At 33.0% G+C, this 14,217-nt stretch overlaps 1 protein-coding gene across 2 annotated transcripts; it reads right to left on the reverse strand.

Moving 5' to 3' along the window:
* Positions 1-1,621: 1,621 nt before the first annotated feature.
* On the reverse strand, positions 1,622-13,954 carry LOC124533800 (carboxypeptidase A2-like). Of its 2 annotated transcripts, none has more exons than XM_047109318.1 (9): positions 13,073-13,954; positions 7,220-7,405; positions 6,877-7,136; positions 6,596-6,805; positions 6,046-6,235; positions 5,371-5,521; positions 3,255-3,444; positions 2,280-2,426; positions 1,622-2,059 (listed from the first exon to the last, which is right to left on the reverse strand). In XM_047109318.1, exons 1-9 carry the CDS (start codon positions 13,884-13,886, stop codon positions 1,841-1,843), a joined length of 2,367 nt encoding a protein of 788 aa, XP_046965274.1. In that variant the 5' UTR covers positions 13,887-13,954; the 3' UTR covers positions 1,622-1,840. The 2 variants fall into 2 exon arrangements, with proteins under 2 accessions (XP_046965274.1, XP_046965273.1); XM_047109317.1 differs by having other exon boundaries at positions 13,061-13,954.
* Positions 13,955-14,217: the final 263 nt, after the last annotated feature.

Genomic DNA, 14,217 nt, shown 5'->3' on the forward strand with positions numbered 1-14,217 from the left:
GGGTGTATTTACATGCACTTGCTTTCTCTGACGCGTGAATCTATAACGACGAATAGCGTCGAATGGCGCGATACGGAGCTATTTCTATTGGTTGTGTAAATCGGCAGTAATCGGTTTTAATTTCATTACATTGCATTTTCCGATGCTACATCTAATTTGTGTCCTACTATACGTATATACTTAAATACAGAGCAAACCGATAAAATGAAATCCTTACTATGCATAGCCATACGTTTGCTAAATATTATTTTTTAGACTTGCTCACAGGGTAGGATAACCGTTTATTACTTACTTTTTATATAATTATTACCACTTAAAGTTTAAATTGTTGTGGTTAAAAAGTTCATTATTCAAGCACGTTTATATTTAACGAATCATAACTTTAATTTCAGGCTTGTATTAAGCGATAATTGTTTTCTTTGAAACACAATTATAACCTTGTTTCGAAAAAGCTTGGTAGCGTTTGTTTTTTTGTTTTGTTTTTTTTACAGGGCTGTTGATTGGGGCTACGAAAATTCGAGTAGAAAATGCATCAAAACATATATTTAATAAATCACAATCAATTACTATACGTGTGCCCGGTGATAATATCTTAAAGAAATCAGAAACCATCACTTTTCTTATTTTATATGTTTTGGTGTTTTAAGTTGCAGTAACAATGGTACCATGCTCAGTGCCTCTTCTTTCTCTATATTTGTAATTTCAAAATTCCTTTACAATACAATTTATTCCATTGTCTTACCCTCTTTATGTTGAATGAATACCTGTATAAAAACTCGGTACACCTGCCATTTATGGATAAATAGAAGCCTGCATAACAAATTACTATTTTCTAGCTCCAAAAGCAAGGAACTATAAAGAACACTTCTTCATTCATTTAAGATAATATGTATTCATATGTTCTGTTTTCGTATTCACTTTTGTAATGTAATGGACAACTATATAATACAATCTGGTGCAAAACGTTGTAGTCATAGAGTCTATATTATATAGTATTAAATATGATAATAACTTGCAAATTTTAATTGGAGGTTTGCTCTTTCTTTTTTTTTGCGACATAAAGCAGGCGTCACCGGTCCATAAATGATCTCGTCTATGAAAATATACTTGTAGCTGTGTGAAAGAAGGACAACCTAACAAATTAACAAACATACTTTTTTAACCAACCTTAGGAATTAAGATGTTATGGCCCTTGTGCCTGTATTCACACTGATTTACTCACCATTCTTACTAGAACACAACAATACTAATTATTGCTATTTGGCCGTCAAATATGTGAGGAATGATCTTCCCTAGGCGGGCTTGCACAGAGCTCTATCTCAAGTATTATAATGAAATTATTCCGTGAATTGATCGGCAGAAACTATTCTTTCAGTATTGTATTTACTACTACATTTGTACTTTCATGCTTTTTTGAGTTCAGTTTTTGTTATTACCATTTTTTATATTTTATGGATCCTGAACATTATTATTTATAAAATTTTTAGTACATACTACAAATGGATACTCGTACATACATTATACATATTACTATGATATACACTTATTTTAGAATGTAAAAAAATAAAATACACAGGACAATGAAAAAAAATTATTAAAACATATTATTTTATTTATCTATTTAAAATAGGGGAGGACATTAAATTACTACTTAATAATAACCTTAAGAAAACTATAATTCAAACCTGCCTGTCAATAATTTACTGTAATGCCCTGACGATATACAGTGATATTACGTTTTGGTTTCCACACGTCCATCGCCAAATGGTTCCTCATTTTAAAACACGCAACTTTATAATAATTTAAGTTTTGGTAATATCTGCTTATCATACTTCAGCGTTTATTTAAGGTCAGGCGAAAGATTATCTACAATTGCTCTCACAGCTTGCCATGTCTCGCGAGCTGTGGAGACTATTTGTGACCCTGGCAGCAGGAAACCATATGGTCCAAAAGAGTCTCTGAGGTCAACGTGATAAGAGAATTTAATTCCAGCTCTAGCTTTTGCCCAGTCGTGGGACATCCCTGAAGCTGGCTGTCGGAGTTGCGCAGCTGTTCCTACCTGAAAAAATACACATAGATCACAAAGATCAATTAAAATCAACCAGTCTTACGTTCTTTGATAAAAAATACTATTGATTACAAAAAATATATATATTTATGTAATTTATGCTTAGGCTATCTGTATATGTACCTATATAAGCACAATTATTTGATATTTTAGTTTTAGTTTTTAAAAAAGGTGCTTTAATATTATTTTCTCTAAATAAAACAACGTGTACCTGATATTTGGTTCCATACATATCAGCAAGAGCAGCCGTCGCAAGTTTACCCATCTCCATCAACATTCCATCATCAGCGAATGTCGCGTGTGAGTGAGAGCTTGGCAGGAGCCAAGCTTGCGAGTACGCATGCAAAGATATATAAACCTGCAAATAAAATTACACATGGATCTTTTATATATAAAGTAAGAGTATTCGAAAGTTAGACAGGCCCATCCATCTTGCTTTATGCCTATTTTAAAGGCAATTGATGTCATAAAACCTGGTATGACAATATGATTTATACGATGGTATGACTTTTTCCTCACATGCTTGTTAATAAGAAATTTTAATAAATAACAATATCGCGAATTACTAGTCGAAAGCAAAGTAGAAAATGTTTTGAAAGTAACGATGTGGGCAAATACCGTATTCCGTCACAATTTCCCGAGCAATATGCGGTCTACCTCGGTTTTAAGCGAGCTATAAATTGTCTCGCTGGCGGACTCAAAAATATATCTACGTGATTCACATACTAATTTAAAAAAAAAAAAAAACATTTGAGTTACATCTATTTAGTAAAAAAAGTAAATACTATTATAAATCTATATAAATAGCGTATACAATGTCGATTATTACAATTTTTGTTTAACGAGTGAAATCCTAAGAAAGCGATATCACACGGTCCATTAAGTGGTCAATTATTACGACAACGAGTTGCGATCGCCTATGTACACGGAGTAAAAGGATATGCACACACTCACAAATAACATTTGGACCATAGACGGCGGCGTCGGTCTACTTCCATATGAAACATTTTTAACTTTTAATCTAAAAACATCATCACTGTTATAACTATTTTTTTGAAATATTTTATAATCTACCAAAATTGTAAAAAATAAACAAAACAAAACTAATATTTACTTTTGAAATGGTTATTATTTAGTTACCAATAACTTAATTTTATAATAAAAATGAAATTTAGATAACATATACCTTTATCTGCCCCCTGCGTTCTGCCAAGAACTCAGAAACAGCCCGCGTCTCTGGCTCGCTGAATGGGTGGGGACCGGCGTAATTTTCCGCGCAAGGGTCATTAGAAGTGTCCTTTTCACCCCAGTGGTAATCCCAATTACGATCCGCATCCACACCCACACATTCCGTACGGCCCCAGTTCCAAGGAAACCTTTGCAAGAAATAATCATTTTTACTTTTACAATCACTACATATTATAAAACAAAGTCCCTGACCGGGTCTGTCTACTTCTACTACTGAACGGATTTTCATGCGGTTTTCACTAATTGATAAAGGGATTTGTGGGAAAGGTTTAGGTATAAAAAATATACAGTGAAAAGGTAAAAATATTAAAAAAATAAACTTCTGGCCACCCGTGCAAAACTGGCATGGGTCGCTAACTCATTATAAATTTTATCTAGATATCTATTTTTGTCTTTATATGTATAAATTTCCCAAGCAGTTTGATGGATAACGCGCAGCGTGAACTAATATATTAAATAAAGAAACATAGTAATAACATTACAGCTGTTCTTTTTGTGAAACATTGTTGAACTCGGTAAATATTTTGCGATTTTAAAAATCGATATAGCCATCGATTAATTCATTATCGATTTCATACACTGAAATACATAGTGTCATTATTTTTCAAGCAAAAACTTTATTTACATCATATACCTATAATAGACTTATAAAGTTATTTCCAGTTACTCGTTTGTTCGCAAACCGCAACGGTTAACTTACAATTTTTATTTCAATGATTGAAGTTTTTAATTATTCGTCACTACACTTTATGTTCAAATATTAAATAGAATTTGTTAAATGAGTGTGTGTTTAAAATGAGTATACTTTAAAAAGCTATGTACCTTGTTCAGTATAAACCTATTACGATAAAGACACTAAAACTAGTTAATAAAAAATAATTTATTTTGTGCCGCTCTATGTTAATATTTTCTACATATTACTATTAAATGTCATAAATGAAGCAAATAAATCAAAAGCAAAATAGGTACTTCCATGCAGATGTAACCGCAGAACACAGTCTTGAATAACTGTAACGGATTCCAAAATCTCAAACACAAGATAACAATGGTAACTTTAAAATTTCTCTTAACATAACAGTTATTTTAATATTTGTCACTTCAACATTCCAGCAACAGGAAACCGGCACTGTTACAGTATCTAAGTTAAACATTGCGATACATTAAACACATTCACTAACTTCCTTTACTTTAGAAATCTTACAAATTTTTATTAACAGTATTTACAAAGAAATCGGTTACACGCTAGACTTTAAGATCATTTATATGCTGAATGAGCGAACGTATATTACACTCTATACGGAAAATGCAACTTTTAACCAGTTTTATCGTTAAGTATATTTATTTTGATTTCATATAATTTCCAGCCGTAAGTATAACGTGAAGATAATAAACGATAATAAAGTGTGACAAGTAATACTATCAAGTGCTGTCTTATTAGTACATATTTATAATATTATATGTAGGATATATTGCAGGTCAACGGTTTGCAAAGAACGTCTTGCTCCTAAAACGATCTCTTCCTGACACCTGAAACCTTTTTGGTGGAAACTCAACTATAATAGGCTAATTGACAATGCGAAAAATAAATTGTGAATTACTGTAATCAGTGTATTTTACGAGTTTAAAATGGTTATTTACTAACGAAAGTTGAAAATAATACTTAATTTATTCAAATCAAAAATCCATAAATAAAAATGCCTTTTTTCAAACGTTTGTCACGTGACTCAAAACGCTCCTGATTGGCCGGGCTTATGATGAAGTCACTTTCTTGTAAACTTTGCTTTTCTACTTTTGTACCACAGATTAAAATACAGAAAAGTGACGTCACCGACCCCATTGCAGATATTGTCCAAGTAGCATTTTGCGCGCTATTTAAATATGGAATTTTTAATATGATATTTTTCAGCAAATATGTACTAGAAATAAAAAACACAACTTTTACTGGGTTCCTTAACTTCTACTAAATAATATAAAATGGATTTTAAAAACCAGTAAAATAGCCTATTATGTACGACATATCATTAACATTACTAACAATGTTATTGTTTACGTACCATCCGACGTAGTAATCATCCGAATGGTCAGGGCTTCGTGATCGCGTTTTCCTCCAGAGTCGATCGTGTGTGTGCGAATGCTCGTAGCCATCAGGGTTTATCACCGGCATGATATAAAAGTCAGCTACATTGAGTATTTCGCGATCAGCACCTTTAGAAATTTAACGTATATTCAAATTAATAATTACTCGACACTATTGATACTAAACAAACAAACTACTAAGGGATATCTTTGTGTGTAAGAGGGGATGATACACATTGAGAATTCATTGCTCTCTTCCAAATCATTTAAAATAAAAAAAATATAATTATATTAAATAGAACCACTGGTGGTCTATTTTTGTAATCAATAAATAAGCATAAAATATCAATTGTTTCCTTTAATGAAGAGGTCATTATAGAAAACAATTGAGTTTGAATTGTAAAGTATTCGATAATCATGTATCATGTTTTATAAATAAGGTTAATACACTTTTAAACTTAGACGAGGTATTTGGTATAACTAAATGAAAATAATATATTATTAGTTACATGTTTAAAAATATCACTGTAGCGATTTACATGATTACACCTGAACTACTTTCTAAAGATATTGTCTATTCATTTCCTGTATAGTGAGTGAAGTATAAAATACATTGATTTTGTTCATCATAATATGTGATGTACAATACAAACCTAAGCCTTTATCACCCTCTATTAAGTTATGTAACATCCAAGTAGCAACTGCGGGCGATATCCATTCCCGAGCATGAACGCCGCCATCCAACCAGATGGCTGGTTTCATGTGTGATCGTAACTTCCATTTCTTCTTTTGAGGCCTGTTGTTGGAATCTCTCGTTTGCGATTCGTTTTTTGGAATAGATACCTTCAAATTAACGAAGAAATTAATTTGATTGTTATTGAATATTTTGATTTATTTTAGGACGGTATGCGTCACTGGGACCTATTTTCATTGGAGGAAAATAAAAAAGATTATGGGAACGAAACGTTTAGAATTATAACTTCTGTGAACCGAGGAAAATTGGATCTTAATATTATTGGATCTTTTTGGGGCTTGTAACACCTGAATATTTGTTTATATTTTTTCCATCAAAAGTACTAACATGTCTTTCTCATATTGTTCGCTTAGACTACACAAAAATGCGCCATTATGTTTTATAACGTTTAACAAAAACTGAAGGTAGATAATTACTAATATTAATTTATTATTACAACGGTACGTTACCTTAACCGCCACTAATGGTAATCCTTCTGAAGAGAGACCCAACGGTACCAGTTCAACAATATCAGAATAGGAGTGTTGTAGGTATTCGAGATATCTCAATATATCGGCATAGCGGTGATACCGTCTCCAAGTCATGGGATGACCGCGTAGTTGTTCTAGTTCAATACGCTGTTTCTTCGAAAGCTTTGGGTTTTCATATGCAATTGCTTTCTAAAACGCAAACTTACAATTACTATATAAAAACAAAAAACTCTCTAAAACTCATCAATCCCAAAAATTACCTGCAAATCCCAAATAACAACGTCGAAATCTATTTTAGACGATTTTAAATGATTTTTGATATCAGTTAGTAAATCGGGTGGAACGAGCAGATCAGTTGAGCCGTTGAGAGACGGAGAGGTCCACCACATTAGACCCGACCCATCGGCCTCTTCCTGCAAATCTAACAACGAATGCACTTTCCACTGCAAGTCTGGGTATGTTCTTAGTAATTGGTAGCCTTTGTATGTTTTCTTGAGAGATTTTTTCGCGGATTTTTTTACTGAAATTGTTATAATAGATATAAAATTTATAAATATATTTTTGGATAAAATATCTATTTGAAATAATCCAATATTAACTTACCCTTTTCATTAACTACAGTTGAACTATCTGTATCTTCGGAATCGAGGAATACTTGAAACCAATTGCCCGTCGATGTTGACGGAGGGTACGGTGTAGTCGTTGTAGTTGCCTTCTCTTCGAACCACCCACCATTCAACCAATTTGTTTTTGATTGTACAAACCAGTTGTAAAGCCTGGAAAATAATCCTGCAAATAAATTGCAATTACTATATTATTGATAACTATTAAAGATATATGATAATATGTATAAAATTGTACGAACCTTTTAAATAATGGTGATAAGAAAATGTAAACAGTGAATAGGTTTTGTGATCAAAAATACTAAACGTAAAATAAGAAATTCAATGAATACCAATGGAATTACACAGGTCTATAAAAAGGTGAAACTTTATGTGTCAGTAGGACGCAAAGTAGGTAGCACAAGATTGCTTAAACTGGAGCCGGTGCGGGACTGCGCATGCGTCTACAATTTTCCTTCTTGGGCCGTTAGAACAAAATCTACCTTTACAACTATCTTATTGTACTTTAGACAAGCAGTAGTTAATATTTATTATGTACATTATCCATGATTATTATTAGGATTTATTATAAATTTTACATGAAATAATAAATGAGAGGTTTACATTACAAACGTATAAAATGCTGTTAGTATTAATTTCTGTATGGCAACGAGGACTTTATGAACCGATGTTATAATAATAACCAGCCATCACCCAAAAAGTAAAAAATTTGAAGAATTTACCACGTGGTTAGTGAGTTATACTTATTATATATATAGATCTATTTTTCATCATATCATCATTTATCACTTACGAAGGCGCGCCCCTCTAAGTAAAATTATTAGCATTTTATTATTAGCAGGAGAAGTGAGTGATGTTCTTATTTGAAATATTTAGTGTGCTAGGTTAAAAACAGCAAAATGCATATTATATTATATTCTAAAAATCTATTTTAATAAAGAATAATTAATTCAACATCGAGTGATATGCCTTCTTGTGTATAGATCATCAGTGTTAATTAATAATATGTTGGTTTTTAATTGGACTCAACAATCTATATGATCAAGATATCTTTAAAAGTTGTTTGAAAGTTATGACAACTATAAAATTACGTTGTGAAATTAAAAGCAAAACAAGACGGCTAGTTTGAGGAAAACGTTAGCTAAGGATTGCGAGCCTGTTATACAAGTACCGGTGAGTTTTTCTGCAAGTTAACAAAAGGTGTACTGATAAACTTCTGTTTTGAGTGAAGTGAAAAACGACACGTTTGAAATAAATTCTTATATTTTGTAGATAGTTTTGAATAAGATTATTTTCACATCATTACATGTGTCTATTTCATCGAAATTCTGCCACATGTGCATTCCACCAACCCGCATTGGAACAGCGTGGAGAAATTTGTTCCAAACCCTCTCCTTAATGGAAGAGGAGGCCTTATCTCGACAGTGGGAAATGTACAGGCTGTTACTTTACTTACTTTACATAGTATAGAACAAAGTCGCTTACCTCTGTCTGTCCCTATGTATGTTTAGATCTTTAAAATTACGCAATGGATTTTGATTGCGGTTTTTAATAAATAGAATAATTCGAGAGGAAGGTTTTTGTATATAATACATGGTACAATAGTAAAGAATCACGAAAAAATCTGTAGTATTGCACCCGTGCGAATCGGGGGCGGGTCGCTAGTTAGAAATGAATCATTAAGAATAATATATTATTTTACTCTGTGTAATTTTTATCATAACTTGAAGTAAAATATATTTATTTTCTCTCTTCTCTTCTTCATAAATTTCATAAACCGTTTTAATGTACCAGTTCATTCACAATTAAAATATATACACTTGTTAAACAGATAAAGCTAACAAGTTTTCACTTTTCAGTTGCCCGTGACGGTCTCGTCATGGCGATGTAAATTTTTGCTTTATGACTATAATAATAAAATTAATCAACAAAAGAAAATATTATGTAACAATTACAAATATATAATAATAATAAAAATTAAAGGTATAGCTACACTTTAGTCAAAATGTCCCAGTGATGAAAATACGTGGGGTAGCAATGACTGCGGTTTCTAATCTGACCGAACTTCACGCAGCTATTGCTATTCATTTGTAATTATAAATCATCGCCTGTATAAAAAACATCGTGAAATAATGCAGCATCTTGTGTATTTCAATATTCTACCACATTAGGGTAGCGTGGTAAAATTGATTCCAAATCTTGGTCCAACATTTACAGTATCCCTGTTAATTTTATGGTTTAACTAAATACTTAAAAAAAGTGATTCTAACAGGATGTTCAATCATTCATTATAATTAATAGACAGCGAAAATTTGATTCGAAGACTACATTTAAAGATTATTTCTTCATCCCAGTGAGATGCTTGTATATGAGATGCTATGTAACTAATGACTTTTTCGGTCATATCTGTCCTATCGGTCTTTTTGGAGTGATTCAGGCACAGGGAAATAGGTAAGTACGTAGCTTGAAAGTAGGCCTGACACATTCAAAACGGTACGTATAACATATACATATTGGTACGGTTATGTTAAGCTTAAAGCTTATAAGGAGGTTGGTTTTTCTGGTAACACACTATTCAGTCCAAATATATTTCTAAAATATAATATAAATATACTGCAACGCCTTGAAGTAACTGTGTGATATTTGGGATTGTGAAAATGTTCATAAATCCAAATATGCCTGCTGGCATATCGAAACCAAATAACAAATATTTTATAACTTCATTCGTTAAAAGCACATGCTCTTCTATTTTAGAAAGAACGAAGATATGTTAATTAATAATTATATGGAAAAGGCAGACTGCGATCATATCTACTGCAATATCTTATAGAAATTATCATAAGACACGAAAAGAAATCTACTTTTATGATGTTGCTTATTATGCACATTTATAATACCTACACATGTACTTGTATAACTTTAAGTATTTTTAATAGCTTTTTTTCAAGTTGAGTGATTACCTCCGCTCACAGACTTCGGCAATAAAATAAAAGATATGAAACCCTCTTTTTACGCCACAAATGCGCTACCAATCTTTTAATCTTAGAAGTTATGTCCCTTATGCCACTTAAAACTGGAACATGGCAATACAATATTCATCAGTAAGAATAGTTAGTTTGTGTTTACTTTTGTCTTGATTTTAATAGTGGCTTCCACGGTCCCAGTACCAGTCCGTAAAAAGAGTATTGTATGGTCTATACTACTATACTATACTATATAATATATATAACAAATCAATAAAATCTTATTTGATTACGGTTTAATTTAATGCGATTTATATATTTTTTCCAATAAATTTATGTGTCCAATAATTTACAATTTTATACATCACGTATAAAGAAGCATTTAATTAATAATGAAATATATAAGTTAATATCGTTATATTGTAACTAATATACTTAATTTTGAAAACATAACCTAAAAACTCATAAAAAACACGCGTTACAACCATTTACATCATTAATCATTTTTAATATTTCAGAAAGGCAACATAAGACACGGGTTAGTATTAAGTATATTAATGTGCAAGAGAATATGTTATAATGTATTTTAGTACTTTAAGCCTATCTCATGTTTATTAATTGTAATTAAGCGTTATACTTCACGTATCCGTTACGAAGGGAATTATATTATCATTAATGTTGCCATTTTAATTTCGCAGATGTCAAAGAGAGATTTTTTGATAAAATAATAATAATAAATAATAAATATTGGACAACCTCACATACATTACTCTGATCCCAAAGTAAGTAGCTAAAGCACTTGTGCTATGAAAAATCAGAAGTAACCACGGTACCACAAACACCCAGACCCAAGGTAACATAGAAAACCGATGAATTTTCTACACCGACTTGGCCGGGAATCGAACCCTGGACGTCAAGGTGGCGTACCCATGAAAACCGGTGTACACACTTCGCGACCACGGAGGTCATCGAATGATGGCTATATTTCATTAAAAAGATGAAATATTAAAACATCTACCTCGTAATCTGCCCCACACTAGGGGATGCCTACGCTTATACTCAGTAAGTATCATAAATAAATCGAGTATCATTGTGAATTGACATTATGAAAGCAAGTTTCGTTTAATATAGTAAAACTGATATGTGACTACGTAAATAAAGTGACTTTTTGAGTAAATAAAGTAACACCACCAGTATCTGCTACCAACTTTTCCGATCTACACCTATAGTGGTTATAGGATGGGAGAGACGTTTACTGGGTTTATTAATGATTGCGCTTAGCCAACGTTATTACTATTATAATTAACGGTTATTATTTTCAATTTCTGGCCCAGTGGTTATAATGATTTCGGGTTCAATGGGTTCAAGGGTTGCTTGCCCGAGGCAAGCACCACTATACATATGTGCTTAATTTGTATTTGTAATTCATGTCGTCCTCGACGGTGAAGAAACACATCGTGAGGAAACCTGCATGTGTCTAATTTCCCCAAAATTCTGCCACATGTGCATTCCACCAACCCGCATTGGAACAGCGTGGTGGAACATGTTCGAAACCCTCTCCTTAATAGGAGAGGAGGCCTTAGCCCAGCAGTGGGAAATTTACGGGCTGTTACTTTACTTTACTTTTTTATAACTCGGACGATACCATTGGCTTCCTATTTAGGATTCAAAAGGCATTTGACCCTTTGATTTCTAAGTAAGGTAAAGGACAATTAATGGACAGTAAAGTAAATATGTAACGACTAGATGTAAAACGATCGTTTTTTTAATTAAATAAAATAACCTGATTAAAATGGGTCTTTAAGTTACAAAAAAATGTTATGATTCTGGTTTGACATCATTTTTTACGTGTATAATGTTACGTGTAAAATAATCGCTTTTCCTGTTCGGTCGATAAGTTTTCTTAAATCTCAATCAATACGCAACTCAAAAAAATATATATTGTGTATAATTTATACTAATATTCTTAGCTGTGGGAAAATTTCTTTGTCTTGAACCAATTTTAGTAATTTTTTCACCATTCGAAACCTACTTTATCCAGCAGTCACATAGGGTATATTTAAGTATCTAAAAATAACATTTCAGTATATACATATGTATATTGTATGTATGTACTCTTATAGTGGAGCAATCTGATTCTAAGAGAACGAAACCATGGGCATGCTATAAATTATAGATTTTAACATATAGTATCTCGGTCTTTCTTGTCTATGCGCTGAAAACACTAATTTTATTTTTAATTTGATATCTTTTAGACTCTCAAAATAAACATGCACCTCTAAAACAATGCAAATCATAATAACAGAAATTATACTATATTGTCTGTGGATATTTTATGAGAAAAAGATCAGTTCGCCAGAACAATGCTTGCACCCGATCATTGTGCTTAAGACAGGTCAGTTTCGAGATCCCAGGTTCATTGGACCTACTTCCCAGTATCTATTAATACACGTAAGGCCGGGATGAAGAATCATGTTTTCGTATAATGGAATAAAAATAAGAATCCACTAATCTGCTGCACAATTACTATTCTTAAGATTTTCCAAAAAAGAATAATATTCTACAACTTTATATTTTTAAAAACGTAAAAATAACGATGTTACATTAAGAATTTGAAAAAAAAACGAAAGACAAAATTTCTGATACACGTCGATTAAAAATGATTATACCTATCTTAAATTTTTGGTTTAATAAGCATCAAAATTAAATGAGGTTTTACCATGTATCAAAAATTATAAAAAAAGATGAAAACATGCATATTTAATTGATACAGTTTATGAGTTACGTATAAATAAATAGATAATTGAAGGTTAATTACAATTTACCGTGTTAAAAAGTATCCTTATGTTAGAACCTACCTACTAACCAACCTGATTTCACTTCATTTTTCGGAGTTTTTTTTAAATTATTATCTTGAATATATGTCGATAACCAACTTGGATTTTTCGGCGGACATGTCACTTTTGTCGTTTTTAATTTCCGACGAGTACTAGGTCGTGTCGTGCTCGTGCGTGGTCGCCTCGTCGTCGATGTGATCCGAGGGCTGTTCGTCTTAGGCGGGCGTCGAGTCGAAGTCGATATCGATACCTGAGGCTTTGCCGGCTTTCGTGTGCTAGGCCTCAATGGCGGTGTAGACGGCCGGCGATTTACCGGCTTTCTTGGGCTCGTCGTCGATGTCGGTATCGATGGTCGAGGCTTCACCGGCTTTCTTGTACTAGGCGCCAATGTCGATATCGATGGCCGAGGCTTTACTGGCTTCCTTGAACTGGGCCTCGATGTCTGAGTTGCACTATCTATCCATAGCTTATTTACATTTGTAAACGTCTCGTAGGGAAGACGCGAAATTGAACTAGATAACGTTTCGACGTATTGAGGTGGTTTAGTCACTATAAAGTTTGTTTGACTCGAAATATTTATTGTAGTTTTAATAACTTGAATCTTCTCATCACTTTTAGTTTTTTTCTTTGTCACGTTAAACTTGGGAACTTTATTCCTAACTATCACTTTAGTTTGGGGATTGAATGTGACATGTGTTGGAAGAGATTTTTCAAGAGATTCATCATAATCGTCCCAAAGCACTATATCGTAGGATTGCGAATCGGAGGTATCGGTGGATCGTAAAGGCCGGCGGTTCGCGACCGCCGCGCACGCCAGCAGCGCAAGCAGCGCCAGGCGACGCGCCATGTGGTGAGCGTGTTCGCATGGCGAGGTGCGCGCGCACTATACTCACTGACGCGACTTGCTTGCGCCAGAACGACCACCTTCCCTGCCACTATCATTACACGACGATGTCGCTTTCAACGCACCCGCCACCACTAGGTCAGCCCGTTTGTCCGCCCGAGTTTTACATCGAGCTCTCCATCTAACTATTATGTTCAGCGCATCTCGTTACTAGCTCTTTTCACCCTTAAGCTATACTTACCTGCTTGTAGTAAATTTTACTATGGTCGAGCTTGATGTTTTATTAGATTATTATAAGTTATGAGTTATACAATTATACTATAAGATAACTTTA

This window comes from Vanessa cardui, chromosome 11 (genome assembly GCF_905220365.1).
Source record: "Vanessa cardui chromosome 11, ilVanCard2.1, whole genome shotgun sequence".
Classification (NCBI taxonomy): domain Eukaryota; kingdom Metazoa; phylum Arthropoda; class Insecta; order Lepidoptera; family Nymphalidae; genus Vanessa; species Vanessa cardui.